Genomic DNA, 20,946 nt, shown 5'->3' on the forward strand with positions numbered 1-20,946 from the left:
TTCTGAAGACAGTATCCCCTTTAAGGCCCTTTGGAGAGACAGAGAGAGAGTATGCCAGCACACACCCCAGCGCAATGACCCTGGAGACCAACACAAAATGTTTTTTCCCCAGCAGCGCTGTATAATATCTTATCCGCCAATTATGTGCCCCCCCCCCCCCCTCTCTTTTAAACATCCCTTCACCGTGTGTAAGCAGGGGAGAGTCCGGGAAGCTTCCTCTCAGCGTTCTGTGGAGAGAAAAATGGCGCTGGTGAGTGCTGAGGGAGAAGCCCCGCCCCCTCAGTGGCGGGCTTCGGTCCCGCTCAAATTTGTGTAAAAATGGCGGGGGCTCTTTTATATACATGTACAGTGCCCAGCTGTACATGTATATATCTTTTTGCCATGTTTTGAGGTGTTATTATTGCTGCCCAGGGCGCCCCCCCTGCGCCCTGCACCCATACAGTGACCGGAGTGTGTGAGGTGTGTGGAGCAATGACGCACAGCTGCGGTGCTGTGCGTTACCTCAGTGAAGCCGCTGAAGGCTTCTGCCGCCTGAGACGTCTTCTTGCTTCTGTTCTTCTGGCTCTGTGAGGAGAACGGCGGCGTGGCTCCGGGGGTGGACGCCCAGGACGAACCTGTGTTCACCCCCTCTGGAGCTAATGGTGTCCAGTAGCCGAGGAAGCAGATCCTATCATTTAAGTAGGTCTGCTCCTCTCTCCCCAGTCCCTCGATGCAGGCAGCCTGTTGCCAGCAGTGCTCCCTGTAAAAATAGAAAAATCCAAACAAAAATGCTTTCTAATGCAAAGAACTCAGGAGAGCTCCCTGCAGTGCGCCCATCTTCCTCTGGGCACAGTGTAAAACTGAGGTCTGGAGGAGGGACATAGAGGGAGGAGCCAGTGCACACCCAGAATCCAAAGCTTTCTTAAAGTGCCCTATCTCCTGTGGAGCCCGTCTATTCCCCATGGTCCTTACGGAGTCCCCAGCATCCTCTAGGACGTTAGAGAAAGGGGAATTAACTAGCTGCGTATACTGGGTCTGATTCAGGTTTGTTAGCAAAGCAAGAAAACACACAACTGGGCAAAATCATGCTGCACTGTAGGTGGGGTATATGTAACAGATTTGGATGGGGTGTGTTCAAACTGAAATCTAAATTGGGTCATTCCGTGGTAACAAACGTTACATTTTGAAATATATTTCATGTGAAATATAATTTTTTGAGCATGTGTTTTGAATATTTTGTGCAAAGTAAATGTTGTTTGTGTGGCACATGATATGCTTTAATTTTGATGCAAAGCTTGTCATGAAAACTGTTAACAAATGTTACTTAAAAAAAACATTGTCATGGAATGACCCAATAGCAGTGTAAAAATAAAACTAACATTTGTGGGCTACATGCAAAAGCAGCCAGTATTTACCCTGCACAGAAAAAATATAATCCACCCAAATCTAAATCTCCCTACATGTTACATCTGCCCCACCTGCAGTGCAACATGGGGGGGTAATTCAGATCTGATCGCTGGGCTGCGTTTTTTGCTGTCTTGCGATCAAATAGTCGCCACCTACAGTGGGAGTGTATTTTCGCTGTGCAAGTGTGCGTTCCTATGTGTTAGCAGAACTGCTAAAAATCAGTCTCTGCGCAGCTCGGGACTTACACTTCCAGTGCGAATGAATCCTGCTGATCAGGGCCGGAGCTGACGTCAGACACCCCCCCCTTAAAACGATTGGACACGCCTGCGTTTTTCTGGAAACTCCCTGTAAACGGTCAGTTATCACCCACAAACAGCCTCTTCCTGTCAATCACCTTGCGTATGCCCGTGCAAATGGATCCTTTGCACCATCCCTTCGCTGACCGGCGATGCCCGTTGTATAAACGCACAGCAGCGATCAGATCTGAATTAACCCCATGGTTTTACCCAGTTGTGTGCTTTTTTGCTTTGCTAACAAACATGAATCAGGCCCACAGACGCTTATTCGCTCACATAGGTGGCCATACACAGGCAGTGTATCTGCACCTACCATAGGACTGGCGCAAAGTTCAATGGTGCGGCCAATGATGGCGTCTAAAGATGCACCAGACAGTGTTACAGCTTCTAGAGACACTTAAAAAGGGCACCCCATTCAGATGCAAGCTCGTACACCAGGTAACGGGCTGATACTAGCATTGGCATATAGCTGCAGATGCCACTATGGAAAAAGACACTACAGCAGTTGCAGCTGTGTGCGGCTCAGAATTAGCCCCTCCATCTGGATTTGCTCCTAACTATGGGGGTGATTCAGACCTGATCACTGGGCTGCTAAATTTGTTGTGCTGCGTTCAGAAAGTCGCCGCCCAAGAGGAGTGTATATTCGCCATGCAAGTGTGCGATCGCATGTGTACGCCGAGCTATAAAAAAATCTCTGTCAGCAGACAGCTGCAAATCCGTTCGCACCATAACTCACCATCTAATTATTCTTCCACTGTGTGCAGTCTGGACTTACTCCTACAGTGCGATGAGAACAAGCTGATCGGGGCCGGAGCTGACGTCACTCACCCTCCCTGAAAACGCTTGGGAACGCCTGCATTTTCCCTGACAATCCCAGAAAATGGTTAGTTACCACCCACAAAAGGTATCCGGACTCTAGGTCAACACCAATTAGGTCGACACCCATTGGTCGACACTAAAAATAGGTCGGCACTGCCATTATGTCGATATGCTAACAGGTCAACATGAGTTTTTAACTTTTTACATATTTTTTGGGGGACTTTTTCATACTTTCCGATCCACGTGGACTACTATTGGAAACTGTAACTTGTGCCGAGCGCAGCGAGGAACCTTGCCCGCAGCAAGGGGACACGGTGCACTAATTGGGGTTCCCGGTCACTTGATGGAGAAAACAACACAAAAAAACCTCATGTCGACATTTTTTCATGTCGATCTAATGGCTGTGTCGACCTACCCACTGTCGACCAATGGGTGTCAACCTCATTGGTTTCAACCTTGAGTCCCATACCCCCACAAACGGCCTCTTTCTGTCAATCAGCTTGCAAATGGCTGTGCGATTGAAATTTTCGCACCAGCCTGTCGCTGTCCGGCGATGCCTGTTGTTGTTTGCCGACGTGTGTGCGCATTTCGGTGCATACGCATACGCAGTCTATCGATGATAGCCCGCTGCGCGAGCACAGCAGCGATCAGGTCTTAATCACCCCCTATAAAGCAAGGACCTGCATGCACAGAAGTGCTGATGGTTTATTAGCATCAGCCATGAATGTGACTGAGTTTCAGGCATAGATATCCGTTGTGTGACTAGTGGCGCATGAGCTGGCACACCGCAGATGTGAGCAGGACAGTACAGCCTTGTCAGTGACAATATATAACAGGGCCTTCTGCAACAGGATCTCTTGCCCAAACTACTCAAACGACAGGTCATGTATTTAACTGAAATGTGTACACTGTAATGACTTCTGAGGCTGCACATAACTTGTTTCAAAGGATATCTGAAAGTGAACTGATTTCTTTATTAAAATAGATCAAATCTAAGGTGAACTCATACTGTATCTGCCAATGCACTTTCCATCCAAACTGTTATCCTGGTGTACCCCCAGCTCTTCATTTAGTGGTTATCTTTGTGATAGTTCTCCCAGTTCCACTAAGGATACCAATGAGCAGTGTGATTGTAAATAGTTTATGTGCCTGTATAGTACAGATGTGCCCCCACCCCCCCAATCATTGTCGCTATGCGTATGCACTCAGGTGAGAACAGCTGCACCAAATGTTTACGCACATCTTTGATGTTGTTAGATCTGTGCATGTTACTTGCAGTGTCCCAAAAGCAGCAGATGCACGGCATTCCAGGAGTGTGAAGCCACGACATACGGAAACACGCTTTATAAACAGATATTCAGTTTTCCCCCATCAGGGTTTTAGCCCGTGTCTTCTTGTGTCCTAGTGTAGCCCATTTTCTCTTGTGTCCTAGTAACCCATGTTCTCTTGTGTCCTAGTAGCCCATGCCCCTTGCATCCTAGTGTAGCTCATGCCGTCTTCTATCCTAGTGTAGCCCATGTCCTCTTGTGTCCCGGTGTAGCCCATACCCCTTGCGTCCTAGTGTAATCCATGCTCTCTTGCATCCGAGTGTAGCCCATGCCCTGTCTTCTGTCCTAGTGTAGCCCATGTCCTCTTGCATCCTAGTGTAGCCCATGTCCTCTTGTGTCCTAGTGTAGCCCATGTCCTCTTGTGTCCTAGTATAGCACGTGCCCTCTTGTATCCTAGTATAGCTCGTGCCCTCTTGGATCCTGCGTAGTCCACATCCACTTGTGTCCTACTGTCACCAGCACCCATAGGCGTAACTATAGTGGGTGCAACTGCTATTGGGCCCAGAGGCTTAGGGGAGCTGGACCTCGGTTATAAAGTTGCATACCAAGTTCTCAGATTTGCCTGCAGTGCTAAGCAGTTGGGTCAGATCCACTGCCCAGACTGAATTTGTGACATTACATTTTCAGTGAGAGGAATGTGTAGTGGATGTTATAATGCCAAGAGGGCACTGTAATATGGCATCAGTTGACCTAGAGGCCACTGTAATATGGCACACTATGAACTGGTGGGCACTGTAATGTGTCATAATCTGATCTGTTCATTGTAATGTGGAGGGCACTATTTTACATAATAAGAACTGGGGCACTTTAGGAAATGGAAGCACTATATTGTTGCATTAAATAACTGGGGAACTGTAATGTGGCATAATTTGACCTGTAGGGCATCGTAATGTAGTATAATATGAATCAGGATACACTGTACATCATAACGTTATTTTGGGGTACTGTGTCGCATAATGTGTACTGGCAGCCCTACAATGTGACACCATGTAAAAGGGTGTACTACGTTATACAGGCGCTCTGCATTCCGGCGCCCAGCATACCGGCGCCTGGATCCCGACTGCCGGCAGCCGGGCGAGTGCAAAAGAGCCCCTTGCGGGCTCGCTGTGCTCGCCACGCTGCGGGCACGGTGGCGCGCTACGTGCACCACACTATTTATTCTCCCTCCAGGAGAGAGAGAATAGTTGTCGGTATCCCGGTGCTGGTATGCTAGGCGCCAGGATCCCGACAGCCGGGATATCTAGTGCCTCCCCATGTAAACTAGTGCACAACTATGGTTCATAAAATAAACTAGGGCACTACTATAATATTAACTAGGGGACTACTATGGATCAGAAAAAGAACTAGGACACTATTATGGGGCATAACATTAATAACTGCTGTGGAGGTGTCTCTGAAGAAGCATTGGGACTGAGACCCCTTCAATATGTTGCTATGGGGCCCACAAAGTTCTGGTTACATTCCTGCCCTCTTGAGCCTTAGCGTCGCCCATACCCTCTTGAGCTTTAGTGTCACCCATGTCCTAGGGGTCGATCCAATTAGCCACAAAGATTGCTAAGTGCCATTGCTGCGGGCTTTCACCACTGGCAACGACACCCAATCTCGCACCCTTCCCGGGATGAAACCATCCACAATTAGCACAAAATTGCTCGTACCTCTATGGGGTGGCACGCACTTTTGCGTGTACTTATGCTGACATATAGGGTGAGATTCAAATTATATATCACGCCCAATTTCCTTTCTAAAATGATCTCCGTTATCGCACATATTGCGCCCATAGTAATCAGGTTTACTGAGTAAAGGGTTGGGTGCCTCACTACTGCGGGGGTAGCGAGCTGAAATAATGATACAACGTCCCTGAGGGCAGAAACAGAACGAGTGTGGAAAGGGATGAGAAGAATTGAATCTCCCCTATTGTGTGCCCACTGCTGACGTATAGTGTGCACCCACGACATCATCACGGCTAATTGGATTGACCTCTTAATGTCACATGTGCCCACTTTTGTACTAGTGTCATTTGTGTGCAATAGTGTACTAGTATTGGCCACACCATCTTGCGTACTAGAGCACATTTTGTCCAAGTGTAGTCTATGCTTTCTTCTTGTGTCTTATTATTACTGCATCCCGTGTCCTCTTGTGTCCTAGCCAATGCCTTCTTGTGTCCTAGTGCAGCCCGTGCCCTCTTGCTGTGGCAGGGAACGTGTTACTGCCTATACCCAGCCTGGGAGCAGCTGCGTCCTGTACTAGTTAATAGCTTATTCAGCAGCCTGACCTGTGATCAATGATCCGGGCTGCGCATTGGAAACAGCAGAGCCGCCGGAGACCTCGAACCTTCCGAGTAGCCAGGGGACCCTGAGATTGAGTCATCAGCGAGGGGAGGGGACCGGCGGCGGCGGCGGCGGTGGTAGTGCCGGCCCGGGGACACGTGGGGAGCAGCAGCAGCAGCAGCCCGGGGCCCGGGCAGGGAGGGGGGGGGGGGAGAGGGGAGTTGGTGCTGCTCATCTTCCGCACAATGACTGACAGGGGAGCAGGAGACGGGAGACCACTCTGATCAACACCCTATTGGTGGGAGATCCTGTGTCAGGAGGTAAGAGTTAGGCATGGGGGGTGCAAACAGCAGCGATGGTCCCACCTTTGCCTGTATGTGTGTGCCAGGGAACATGTAAGGTGACTTTATCTCCATATGGGGCACACATAGGACTTCTTTACATAGGGCACACATAGGGATTACCACATATACCACATATATAGGGTGCACACCTAGGGACTCCCCTACGGAGGGTGCATACATAGGGACTGCCCTACAGAGGGTGCACACATAGGGACTAGAGGGTGCACACATAGGGACTGCCCTACAGAGGGTGCACACATAGGGACTCCTCTGGATGCATAGCACTTTCCCAGGGAAGCATTTGAAGCATCACTCCTTTGGCAGCCAATAGGTTAAACCTGCGAGCGCCCCCCATGCAGAGAGACCATCTCCGTCTGTCAGACCTCAGTGGGTCCAGTACTTGTCCGGGACTCTACATCTGAGACACAAGAGCTGGATACCAGTGGTGAGTACAGGCAGTCCCATTCACTTACTGAGATTCACTTGCTGAGACTTATATCCCAGCGTGTTTCCTGTCCTGTAACCCTGTTCCTGCTGGAGCAGCCTGCAATGCAGAGTCTGGGAGAAGGAACATGCCTGCTATATGTGACCAGACTGGCAGATGCAGTGTTAATTCACCAGGTGTGTTTTTGGGTTCCTTATGAAGAGGTGTGTTCCTGTGTCACCTACATCTAGGGGAGTGACTGGAATCTGCTTTTACCTATGTTTGTATAAGATCTTTAGGAGTTGTCGGGTCATTTTATATCTTCATTTACAGTGATGTGTGTGTGATTAATCCTATCAGCCCTAGGGCCTGTAAAGCTTTTGCCTTTATGCTGTGATATTGTCAGAGTCATTTTGAGAGCTACCAGTAAGGTGCACTAGTGACTGTATGCTGCTTTATGGATGGAGCAGTACATAAGTTGTGGTTGTTATATAAGGTGTGTGGGGCATTGCAGGGAAATGCTGTGTGTCTGCAGTATCTGTCCATGCTGATTTCAGGCCAGTCTTGGAACCCCTAATTCACACGGGTAATCACAACTGGCATCCCCACGTTACAGTAGTGCCATGTTGCAAAGCAGTGCATTGCCAACACCTCCAGACGCATGGGTTTATGGTAAAGGCAACTGCACGTAGTCAGAGGACAGCAGGTGTTTAATGCAGCATTTAGGGGCCAGATGTAGCAGCCTGCAGGGTCTGTAGAGTTTTTTTGTTGTTATTGTTTTGCATAATGTCTATCATTTGGGATATTTTCTTTATTAATGATTATTTATGGCTACAGAGCATGGAAGGGTGAAGGGTGGTATACTTAGCATTGCAATGCTAATTGTAACCTGGGTGTGTATTCTAGAGATGCTGTATAATCAGCCTCTTAAATAGTAGTGCAGAGATCGCATTAAGTGTCTGTACACAGTGACTGCACATCTCTTTATTACAATACCGTACGTATATGTCCATTTACACTATGCTTATCTGCATGTCTATCTCAGGGACAGTTGAGCCATGTGTAAAATATCAGGCGCTGTTGACACTCATTTTTAGCTGGATGACATTTGCTGTTCAAGCTCTTTAAAAATCAGAGTTTTTATTTCCAGTGTACAAATAGCAGGACTGCATCAGAGAGCACAGAGTGTTTGTCTGAAGTTAGATGTTTGCGTTTTCTGCCCTTCTTCCTTGTTTTCAGAATTAAAGGGATTTTGTTGGGGTTCGAGGGTGAAGACAGCTAAATATCTGTCTCGGGGCACTGTCTGATATGTCCAGGGTCCTAGAATTAACGGATAAACATTTATCATACCAGGTTCTGTGCAAGCCTCAGGAAATCTCTTCTAAAACAATATATTTGCTGCAGATTTCTTCTTGCTAGATTCATATATATATGTCAAACTTATGTGACCGTAAGCGTAATTTTTTTTAATTTTTTTTGAGGGGGGAGGGTTCTTTACACATTTTATCAAAAGATAAAAATAATTTCAAGGAAATTCTTATTCCAGAAGCTATTTTCATTTACTTCTAGAAAAGTTTGAAAGAAATGTACAGTATATGACTGAACGCTGTAATTATGTAACTAGTGTTTTTTTTTTCATGTACTTGTTCTATTTTTAACCCATTCTGCATATACCAGGTGTAGCTGTTCTCTGCATGCGTTATTTGAGTGAGTCACTTTATACAGTGAAGCATTGGTTTTTAATTGGCATCTGTTTGATATAGAATGTATTTCCACAGGTTATAGTGAATGTGTGCTATGCCGGTGTTAAGAATGTGAAATGTATTATATCTTGTGGAATGGGATTTTTTTTTGTGAAGTACATATTTCTACCAGATATACCGCAGATCAAGGTTGTGATTTAGACAGAAGTCTGCCCTGTCTACTATGTTATATTGATGTGGTATAAACAGTAACTCTGTACAGTAAAATGTTCACGGTCATTTTACAACCTATTAACCAATACATGTCAGTATATAAAGTTTTCAGTGGGGCTTTTGCTAAAATGCGCCAGGTTGCAGCTGACTCCACTATCTAAAAATCACCCGTGGGCTTATTGTGCTAACATTACACAACCTGTCACACTATATAAGTGAGAAATGCATTCTTTTGTGGATTAAACAAAGATTAAGCTCATCTATCTATCTATCTATCTATCTATCTATCTATCTATCTATCTATCTATCTATCTATCTATCTATCTATCTATCTATCTACATTTACACACATACAATATATACATATACATACACATACTGGACAGTACACGCACACACACATATGCTTATGCTATATACCCACATTTTGAACGCAAGATATAGTAGGTAGGACTTAGAAAAACTGTCATTGCCCAGCATATTAATATTTACGTATTTATGGGTGATGTATAGAAAGCTGTAAGGGCAGCTTGTTGCGTATTACAGAATAGGTTGTTGGCTGTGACCTGTAGTGCTCCTTGTATCGCACTTTTCAGAAGTTAATAAATTAATACAAAACAAACACAGTGCACATAAGTGTCAATTATACCATGTCCACCGCTGTGTTCTAAAATATTAACATTGAGTTTAAAATGTTAGAACGCGTCAGTGTTTTAACTGGATATACTAGTACAACTGATAATACTGGTAAAAATGCTACATATGAAAAGTGCTTGGGAAATGCTATCAAAAGAAACCGCTAAAACGCATTTGTAGCTGGTATTCACTTTCAAGCCTTATTAACTGAATTTAAGAGCCCTAAGGTTTGTTAGGTACTTTAACCACATATAATATAACATGGTCAGTGTATCACATGGGAAATCTTTTCATTCATAAACATAATTCAAGATCATTTTAAAGTTACCACTGGTTGTGTTAGACCCCTACTCACTAAACAGTGTTCTGTGTGGTGCATTCAGACAAGTATATTCCCTGGTGCATTCAGACAAGTATATTTGTTGCTGTAGGCTTCCATCACAGTAAGTCAGTCAGTCAGTCAGTATTATTTATTCTTTGTGATATTTCTATTAAATTGTCAATGTGAACCATAACATGTGACCCTAAGTGGATTTGTTCCTACAAGGGGCTCAGTTCATATGACCCCAGTACCTGTTGCCAACTGTGAGAGCTGGGTTTTAAAGAAGACTGTGAGAACAATTAACCTTCTTCTAGCCAGACCTGCTCAGCTCGTTCTATCTGAAATGACATCTATTCTAGGGTGACCCATAATGCATTTCTGTGCAAGGTGTTACATTTCTCTCTGGCAGCGAGTGGGATACCCATCCATCACAATGGTTCCTCTTCTCCCAAAGGGACAACCTCTCCCAGCTGGGTCGGTAGTTATAGAGCGAGGCAAAGTGGTGTCACTTAGCATTGCTGATCCCATTTGTTCTGTGCTAAGAAGAATGTCCTGTCACACGCAGCTCTTCCCTTTGGCCTCGGAGAGCGATAAGACAGGAGGAGGGGGAGAACTGTGGCTATTTTGACTATTTAAAACTCATTCATTAATATACTGAGCACACCGAAATCCCAGAGCGGTTTTCCTTACAGGGAGGACAAGACCTCAAATATGGCAAGAAATGGAGCAGGCAGTGTGTGTGTGTCAGCTTCTGCTACATTGCACGCATGGTGCCGGTGCTTGCCTTGGCCATGCTGAGGAGCCTGCAACCTGTGTCGTGCTTCGTTCTTATTCTGCCATTAATATTTTACAGTTTGGCAGCAGAAAGCAGCCTGGGCTAGTACACTGTCTGCTGGCTACTGGAGAGAGACTGCCAGGTGTGGAGTGCAGAGGAACGTGATCTCATTAGGTATTCCACTGTGACTCAGGCCTGAGACTGCTCTGTGACTGTCAACCAGGAAAAGCAATATAGGTTTGTTTTTGCAACATGGAAACAGTGATGAAGTCATCTACTAGTGTAACTACCATTCATACACTGTACCGGGCAAATTGGTGCCAGGCTAGATCTGCTTGGCATGGTTGTCCTGCTACAAGGTCTCCTGTAAAGCAAACTTAAGAATGCACAACTAATTATAATTAAGCTCTGGTCCTTGATAAACTCTTCATGTTTGAAAGGTAAATAATGAACTAATATAGGGGGTAATTCAGATTCGCTGTGCAAGTGTGCGATCGCATATTTATGCCGAGCTTCGAAAATCCACTGTGTGCAGTCTGTGCACAGCCCAGGACTTACTCCTCCAGTGCGATGAGAATGATCGGGGATGGAGCTGACGTCACACACCCTCCCTGAAAACGCTTGGACACGCCTGCGTTTTTCCTGACACTCCCAGTAAACGGTCAGTTACCACCCACATACAGCCTCTTCCTGTCAATCACCTTGCGAACGCCTGTGTGATTTGAATGTTCGCACCATCCCATCGCTGACCAGCGATGCTCTTTGTTGTTGTCTGATGCGCCTGCACATTGCAGTGCATGCGCAGTTAGGACCTTATCGCCTGGTGTGCGAAAACGCACAGCAGCGGTCAGATCTGAATCACCCCCTTAGAATGAATTAGTTGTCTGCATTTTCCATTCTATATACAGTACTTTGCCGTCATGTATTTTTTCTAATGATCATGGGTGATATGTATCAGCACAAGTGAAGAAGTTGCCCATAGCAACCAACACGGTTCTGACTATCATTTACCTAGCACCTTTAATAAATGACAGTTATATTGGTTGTTATGGGCAACTCTAATACATCTGGGCAAGATTTGAAACATCTCCTCTGATACATATTACAGGTTGAGTATCCCTTATCCAAAATGCTTGGGTCCTGAAGTATTTTGGATATCGGATTTTTCCGTATTTTGGAATAATTGCATACCATAATGAGATATCATGGCGATGGGACCCAAGTCTAAGCACAGAATGCATTTATGTTTCATATACACCTTATACACACAGCCTGAAAGTAATTTTAGCCAATATTTTTAATAACTTTGTGCATTAAACAAAGTGTGTGTACATTCACACAATTAATTTATGTTTCATATACACCTTATACACACAGCTTGAAGGTTATTTAATACAATATTTTTGTGTATTAAACAAAGTTTGTGTACATTGAGCCATCAGAAAACAAAGGTTTCACTTTTTCACTCTCACTCAAAAAATTCAGTATTTCGGAAAATATTCCGTATTTCGGAATATTTGCAAATGGGATACTCAACCTGTATCATAGAAGTATGAATGAAAATCAGTGATGTTGCTGTACATTAACTTAAGGTATTAGTGCATATTACCGAGAATTAAATGACACCTTTGACTGAGAGATTCCTCTAGTACTTGTATTTCAACAACAGTTGGAGAGTTACAAAGGGTCTACCCATACTTGCCAATTACCTTTTCTCTTCAGAAAACTATTAATGATTAATAATTCTAGGATTTGCCATAGTGCATACCTCCCAACAAGACCCTCTCCAGGAGGATCCTGGACTTCCCTCCAAATTTCTGATTGCCATAATCTGTGTTGAACTAGTTGCTTCATAAGAAAGATGTTTCACCACAGGTGATAGTAATCATAAATTAAGGAGGGAAGTCAAGTAGTGCTGCGTAAACACTGGGCGATACATCGGCGGTTTAATTGAACGGCCGATATATTGCTGGTCCATCGGCTAGTGTGTACCAATGATATGTCTGTGAACACCGCCGTTCGCAGATATATTGCATCGGCCCTGGAACACTACCAAGTCGACCGCCCGTACACATGCTGCACCAGCCGGCGGTGATTGACAGCTCAACTTGGTGAGCGCATGTAAGTGCCCGCCCAGTTCGTTACGTCAGTCACAACGGATCGGGTAGTTTGTATGCACAACACACTGCCTGATCTGCCCATAGATATATCTGCAGATCCATTGATAACCTTAACAGAGCATTTTGTCCCTCCTGGAATGTGTCATGTTGGGAGGTACAATAGTGTCATGTGACTCCCATGGCAACAACCATTACATTGCACCTGATGTAGTGAGCAGAGAGACTTAAACATACTCCTTTGAGCTCGATTTTCACTGTTACAGCCTCCCTCTCCTTCCCCCTCTGCCCTATGTGCTTAAAAGCTGTGAAGCAGACTGACTGTGTCTATGTCAGTGGCTCCGAAACATTTTCATGTTGTGACATATTGTCGCATAATTAGATTTATCTCTGTGCTGCATCTATGATCAAATATTAAAAAGAAAAAACATCAGAAAAACATGTAATTTAAAAAGAAATACAATGTATTTGCTCTAACTGAAACATCTTCACATATTATGCCCATTACACATAGTCAAGTGCCTCTCAATGAACCTTTGTAACAATCCAGATTAAAGTTATGAGAATACATCCAAGCACACTGTTGGTAATGGCAGTGCTAAACTGTATATAAAATAAAACAACAGGTGTGCATTAATTTATTTATTTTGAAAGGAAAGAAAGTTAATAAAAAAATAATAAAATCAGTCAAAGCTTCTGTTCTTTGTGTCTGCCTATCTATTGCGCTGCACTGTTACAGACAAGAAACCTGCCGCTTGTAATCGTCTCAGTTTACTGAGCAGAATGAGAGAGAGAGAGCTGGGGACCTGCGGCCCCGAGAAATAACAAGTAATTATGTCTTTTTTTTGGTCTGTGTCTCTCTTAAACAGTGTGAAGCTTTAACTTTAAGGAGAGGTCACCTTTGAAAAGGCGAACTCTCCCCTCCCCTCCCCATCTTGTCAATTCTTCACACAGCGGCTGAATTTACCCTCCCCATTAGCGGGAATGAATAATTATTTTCTCGATTCAGCTGGTGACGTGCGGTTCACAGGAGGTTAATTGGTAATAATGGGTTCTGTTCCAAACGAAGAACAGCTTCACAACTCAGCCAAGGACTCTGTCCGAGTGTGGGTGATGATACCAGTCAGTGGTCATTTGCACAACGGGTTGGGATGTACACGTAGGGTTTACATGAGTCCAGATGTCGGAGGCTGCGGATTAAGTAATCCGTCTGGACTGGAAATCTGGGGCTAGATAATTAGCCTTTTAAAAAACAAATTCTACTATATGAATTGATAGCATTCTCACCGCAATGTTATTTGTTGAGAATAACACAGTACAGTAGTTCAGCAAAAATACAATAATGTGTCATTCTCATGAATGTGTACAGAATATTGCTTATCACTTAGAGATGTGAGTCTGGAGATACATGGGAGACTTTGTCACAGCTGCGAAAATTACAGCACACAGCAGACATAGTTGGAATCTGTAAAAACCAGCTGTAAATATATATTTAATTCGCACAGAACCATTTTTTCCTCTAGTTTATTTAGTTGCTTGTTGTAAGAAATCTACCCACTTACTGTACTGTCTTGATGAACGGCCCGACTGTCTAAGATGAATCTGTCGCCAGCCAAGTAGATAGAAAATCACTGAAAAATCTTACCATTCCAGCTTTAGGAGCTTAAATCATGCCTGATGACTGCAGTCAATGGGAGCCGCCATTTTATGAAGCCAGCCAATATTCTTGAACAGGCAGACGGTCAGTTTTCCAAGACCATTGTGCCTCATTGATGTTCTAAGCGAATTTATAGGTTGAAGGAAAAGCGGTGTTTGGGTAAAGTACTTTGGTAAGCATTATTAGTATTTTGGACATTTATCAAGTTGAGACAGGGGTTTTCCTATAACTCAGTGTGTTCCCTTTGCAAATTCGATCTGTAGAGGCAATTTATATGGCTGTCACTGAATAAAAAGTGTCTCTTTCCTGGAAACAATTGGCTGTTCTCAAGAGAGTGGAACCTGATATTTTAGTCACCAAGCTTTTCATTGGTCACATGATGACAAAAGGGATTTATTTTATTCAATTCCAAACACTCTTTGGTCATGGGACTTTGATGATACGATAATTGCATCAAACTTAGAAAATTGTAAATAATTTTGCAGAAGCTTGAACCAAAATAAAACAAAAATTAAATAAAAGGAAAAACTCTGTGGTTGGGATGTACTAAGCATTGCATCTGCAATGCTGTACATGCTGCCTCTTATCACGTTCATACTAATTGCTTATGTACTTGCAAATGCAATTAGTATTGCAAAGGATAAAGCTGTACTTTGCAATCACTGGACTTCCGGGTTTATGACCCAGAAGCCCTTCTGAGCATGATGCGGAAGTTACAGGAGGTGCTGCAGCTGGGAGGAATGTGATTGGATCCCCCTCAGGGGGAATTCCAAAAAAAGCCCGTAGGCTTCTATTGGGTAATGCCACCCATAGTCTGTGTTACCCACCGACTCCAAGCTTCGGAATGGATTGCATTCCAGAGCTTGGTACATACAGAAATGCGGTAAAAACTCAGAAAACTGCATTTTTAGGGTTTTTATCACATTTTATGTAGATTCTTCCTGAGGGAGCACAGTGCATCCAGTGTAGTAATTTGGTGATGAGATGATGTTGTGAAGTCCAGAAGACTGCAAAAGAAGAGCAAAGCTGGTGTGAGAAATTTGTAAGACATAAACAGGCAGGATTCCGGAGGCTTCCAGTGTATAGATAGACAGTGGGTGATGTAGCTGGTATCCCAACGGTCAAGATGCTTGCAGTCAGAAGACCAGCGCCATAATCCCGACAGTCGGCATCCCAAATGTAAGTCTACACTGTAAGTATAAGGAGGATGGTTAGGGGTAGGGGTAGGGTTAGGCTGCGGAGGGGAGGGTTAGGTTGCGGGATGGTAGGGTTAAGCGTAGGCTGCTGTGTTCATAACCTAATTGCAATTGGATCGCAATTAGATTGCGATCGCAGCGCTGGGCAACTCTCACCATGCAGGGTGGCCTTGCCCTGTGCTGGGCGGCCCCTAGCATGCGATCGTCAGCAGTTGCAGTTTTGCTTTTGCTTTTCTTTTTTTTAGCAAAACTGCAACTGAAGCTGAATTAAGGGCCTAATTCAGACCTGAACCCTGTGTTGCTTATTTTGTTGTCCTGCGATCAGATAGTCCCAAGGGGAATGTAAATTCACCCCGTGCAAGTGTGCGATCGCATGTGTGCGCCGTGCGAAAATGTCCCTCAGTCAGCGGACAGCTGCAAATCCGTACGCAACTCACCATCGAATGGTTTCTCCAGTGTGTGCAGTCTGTGCGCAGCCCAGGACTTACTTCTACAATGCGAAATGAACAGGCTGATTGGGTCCGGAGCTGACGTCACACACCCTCCCAGAAAACGCTTGGGAACGCCTGCGTTTTTCCTGACGCTCCCAGAAAATAGTCAGTTACCACCCACAAATGGCCTCTTGTCAATCAGCTTGCGAATGGCTCTGCGATTGACATTTTCGCACCAGCTTGTCGCTGTTTGGTGACGCATGTGCGCAGTGCATACGCATGCGCAGTCAATCGATAATCGACCGCTGTGCAAAAACGCACAGAAGCGATCAGGTCTGAATCGGGCCCTAAGTCCAGTGGCTAGATAGACAGTCAGTAGGTAAACACCACATAGTCTACATGCATTATGTTGACATGGTCAACAGGTAAAAATTAGACAGTGCTTAAGGTCAACAGGTACAGAAGGTTGACAAATGTCGACATGACAGTGGTCAGCACGACACAATATGGCCACATAATTTTTTTGGTGTTTTTCACATATTTTTCAACTTTTGCTTGATTTACCATCCACGTGGATTACGATTGGAAATAATAGCCTTCCCCGCGAGAGGATACATTTGCAAAAATTATGGTCACATACTGTATGAAGAAACATAGAAAACGACACCCAAAAACCGTAAAAAACTGTGTCAACATATTTTTTTTGTCAACATTTTCCATCTCAACCTTTTGACCCTGTCAACCTAATGCATGTTGACCATATGAGGTCGACCTAATGACTGTCTGATTACTGTGGATCTTCTTTACCACACCCGATTACTGATCATTTGTCATTCCTGCTTCCTTGTCAGCCAATAATTTGTACATTTGGGCTCGATTCAATTCTAAGTGAGTTGAATAGTGCTTAGGAATTAGCTCCCGGCCTGTTCAATACAGCCAGGCTGTTTTTTCTGGAGAACCGGCATTCTCTGACTTAAGTGCCCGACTTAAGTGCTGTTTCCACCTCACTAAGGGCAGAAATCAGCATTGCGCCAGCAATTTTGTCAGATTTCTGTTCGCACCCCTCGGGGGCTGCAAGAAGAAATCCTTCCGTTAGGTGTCACAGCGCACTGTATTGAATAGCCCCGGGAGCTAATTTCCAGCGCTGTTCAACTCTCTTAGAATTGATTCAAGCCCTTCGAATACATTTAGAAACATGGGGGTAAATTTACTAAAATGGGAGTTCTACTTAAGATGGGATGTTGCCCATAGCAACCAATCAGATTCCAGGTACTATCTTCTAGAAGGTGCTAGATAAATGAGAAGTAGAATCTGATTGGTTGCTACGGGCAACATCCCATCTTAAATAGAACTCCCATCTTAGTAAATTTACCCTTCGGGCTTTTAAAAGGTGTCTACTTACTAAGCCTTGGATAGAGATAAAAGTGTAGAGAAAGCACCAGCCAGTCAGCTACTGAGTTGTGTGTTTTTGTTTTCATTTTTAAAGGGGCGATTCAGTTGTGGTTTGGGCGCCCACTACTAGAGGGCACCCACCGGCATCAATTCTATTCAGGCTTGGACTGACCCACAGGGGTACGGGGGAAACCACCGGTGGGCCCCACTGCCTGGGGGCCCACCTCCTGCTCTAAGGATCAGGTTCCAGACTTTTCACTTGAATTATGCATTATACATTTGTTACCGTACACTGGACTATGGTGTATTTTCTACAGTGCATTGCTGTGATTAATCTGTTACATTATCATGCATGCAGCAGCTGAATTTACTGTATATATTTATGAAGGGGCCCAGATGTTGCACTCTCTAATGGTTAGTGAGACTAATGAGGTGGCAGGCCATGCCCCCTCTGCAGACTGACCACACCCCTAAACATGGGCCCCTACCACTGCATTCCCCCGGTGGGCCCCACATGTCCCAGTCCGACCCTGATTCTATTGTTCTGCAGCATGGTGGTGGCACCGACATTTCTGGTCGCCGCCTCTTGAGGTGGCAGCAGAAATGTGCAAAAAGTGTCCCATTTAGCTGCCGAAGCTACACTTTTAGCGGCTTGGCAAATCGACTAAATCCGGTGCTTTTGGATGCGTCAACAGTAATGGTCACAATTGAATTGGGTACCCCACCCCCCCCCAAAATGTCATCACCCCCTTAGTGTCTAATATTTTGGATAAATTGTGTATTTCTGTTGAAGTCCAGTCATGTCTGGTGAGTGACATCATAACATCCATAGTCCAAATGGATGATATTCCTATGAATCAAACTTGTCTCTCAAAATGAATTCATTTACCTGTTGTTTTAGCAATCACGCTTGTCTGAGCCGAGTCGTTATTTGGGCGTATTTCCTAACGGTTTTACAGCAGGTTTTAAAACATCACTTGATAAATAAAGGTTTCTATTCTATACTTTGCATTGTCTAAAACATTGGTGCTGCGATATTCAAATCCATTTTAAAGTGTGGGTTTTTAATGGTTTGGGCATTAGTAAATAGGGGGTTGCAAAACTGCCACAAAACTAATGTAAATCCAAAACCATCACTGTATTAAGTTTGGAGAAGTGATAAGTGGAAGGTGATAACCGACCAGCCTATCAACTCCTGTAATTTTTTAAACCTGTAATTATTGCTTGGTGCGTTATCACCTTTCACTTATCACTTCTTCTTCACTGCTTTATCACTTCTCCAGGCTTAATACATCTGCCCCATAGTTTTTTGATTGGCCAGCTAATGGCCTCATCTGAGATGTGCAAATGTAATGTCCTCATCCTCCACCTGCTGATTTGAGATGACTGCTATTAAACTTTAATTTATTACCAGCCATGTTTATGTCTAAGATCTATTATTTTGAATGTATTTCGCTTATAGCCAGAATTATTTGTTTGAGTTTCGCGAATCAGGTTTCGGAGAGAGAGATCATTGGGAGTGTGAGGAACATGTCTATTGCATAAAGAGCACTCTTAGATTTGCTACATCTGATACAACTGCCTGCAATATCTGAATTGTCTCTGATTGTCGCTGTGAGAGACAAGGGCGACAAATCACAGGTAAAAGTGGGAATCCCTGCCGGGTGCCATTTCATATTGGTAATGGGCCGTCAGGAAGCCATTGACAGAGATGTACAGTAGTAGGATGTTGACCAAAGCAGCAATCATTAACAAGTGGTTACAACAAAGGGTCTGATACTCACGGCCACAGATCTGTAGCTTGCAGCATATCTGTATGATTCAGAATAAACAACACCAGCTATTATATATATTACCCAGCCAAAAGTTCCTGATTTCACTATACGGCATATGTCAGCGTCTCCATCCCTGCCCAACATCATTAATAGCTTCCTGCATATTTCCCCTCCTCAAACTTCCAGCCTCCCATGTAGCAAGACACAATAAAGATATTATAATGGAAGTAACTCTTGAAATGATAAAGAAACTCATATCTGACTCTTGCTCCTTATGGATTGACTGCTGCTTACTACAGGTAATACAACATCTGGTCACACTCTGTAATGGGCCTTCTCAACTGCCTTTTACAGGGAGCAAAATATGACCCCACCATCACTCACTCAAACAATTGTGGAGATTCTCAAAGCATTGAAAGGTTCCTTCCTAATGTGCCAGCGTTCGGCTTCTCTTCTCAAGGTTGATCTAAAATGGTTTCCTGAAGCCTCCATTCTGGTATTGTAAACATGTGCTGGGGCCAGAGTGGGCATCAGTACATTGTGCTGGCCATCACTTTGCTCAGAAGAACAGCGTTGGGGGAAGAAGGACCAGTCTCCAACAGACCATCCCGCAAAGTTTTCTGTTGGACTCAGAATTGCTGTGATGTGCCCCACTGACAGACATAGGACTATCCAGAGTGCCGGAATGAGTAAATAAAAGGAAATCATCTCAGCAGTTATGGGGGCCAGTTGGTGCCTATCTACCGTGAAAGATGTTTCGCCGAGAGAAGCATTACAAGCCTCTGAGCTCCAACACACAAATATGAACTTGTTACTTTCCACAGCTCCTGGCGCCGGCTCTGAAAACTCTTCAGCTCATCATAGACATACAGGAGTCTGACAGTACGAAGATTAATATACAATCGCTGCCTGTCGCCTTTCATTCAGAAGGAGAGAGAGAGGGAGTGTGTCTAGGGAAGAGGATCATCGTGCTATTGCTAAGGCTGTTATTGTACGCTGCATGCAGGAGCCTACAGTGCTCAGCTACAAGGGTCATTTAAAAGCACGCCACAGTGTGGACACAAAATCATTTTTTAGGCATAAATGTGACTGTCCGTCTATCTCACGCAGATATAAGTGCTCATTTCGCTTTTGGGATCTGTCATTATAAAGTGATTTCACGTATTGTTCTGCTGTATATCATGTCCAGCTACATTTGCGCAAGGGGGTCATTCCATGGTAACAAACGTTACATTTTGAAATATATTTCATGTGAAATATATTTTTTTTGAGTATGCCTTTTGAATATTTTGTGCAAAGTAAATGTTGTTTGTGTGGCACATGATATGCTTTAATTTTGATGCAAAGCTTGTCATGAAAACTGGTAACAAATGTTACATAAAAAGACCATTTTCATGGAATGACCCAAGGGGGAAAAGTAAATATGCAGTTTGCATGTTACAACTTTATGACGGCTGACATTATTAATGTTTTTGCTTCTAAGATCATATATCTCTTCAATTAGTCTTGACGATAGGAGGACATTACTTGTGTCACTTGTTATTTTATTATATGTGTAATTGTGCATATAAATATGGCTACCAGCATTAAGTGTGCCCAGATGCCGTAAAAGCTGTCCCATTTTCAGTGGGAAAGAGGCTTGCTGCTAATCAGGGAATGCCCCAGTAAATCTGCCCTGTGATATGTTTTCAATTTCTCGTCCAGATATATATATATATAAGTGCAAAAGTCCTCACTCGCTCACTCACTCATCACTAATTCTCTTACTTCGCGATATGTTAGGAGGCTGAGATCCAACATAGGTGTATCTACCTATTGGCCAGGATGGCACTCGCCAGGGGCGCCAGGCAAGGAGGGGGCTCCGT

General features: G+C 44.2%; 1 protein-coding gene and 1 long non-coding RNA gene across 7 annotated transcripts in view; one reads left to right on the plus strand and one right to left on the minus strand.

Moving 5' to 3' along the window:
- The window catches only part of LOC134935126 (uncharacterized), a 332,446-nt gene extending 326,164 nt beyond the window's left edge, over positions 1–6,282 (minus strand). Inside the window, exon 1 of the long non-coding RNA XR_010179919.1 lies at positions 6,102–6,282. This is a non-coding gene — a long non-coding RNA (uncharacterized LOC134935126). The remainder of the gene's footprint in view (positions 1–6,101) is intronic.
- Positions 6,283–6,318: 36 nt separating this feature from the next.
- The window catches only part of MEGF11 (multiple EGF like domains 11), a 664,806-nt gene continuing 650,178 nt past the window's right edge, over positions 6,319–20,946 (plus strand). For 4 of the 6 annotated variants that reach the window (XM_063925578.1, XM_063925581.1, XM_063925583.1 and 1 more), the window contains exon 1: positions 6,967–7,061. In XM_063925578.1, coding sequence (XP_063781648.1) covers positions 7,013–7,061 — 49 coding nt within the window. In that variant the 5' untranslated portion in view covers positions 6,967–7,012. Of the gene's footprint in view, positions 6,886–6,966; positions 7,062–20,946 lie in introns of those variants that run through there. The other 2 variants (XM_063925579.1, XM_063925580.1) reach the window with 2 other exon arrangements.

The sequence above is a fragment of the Pseudophryne corroboree genome, chromosome 6 (assembly GCF_028390025.1).
Source record: "Pseudophryne corroboree isolate aPseCor3 chromosome 6, aPseCor3.hap2, whole genome shotgun sequence".
NCBI lineage: Eukaryota > Metazoa > Chordata > Amphibia > Anura > Myobatrachidae > Pseudophryne > Pseudophryne corroboree.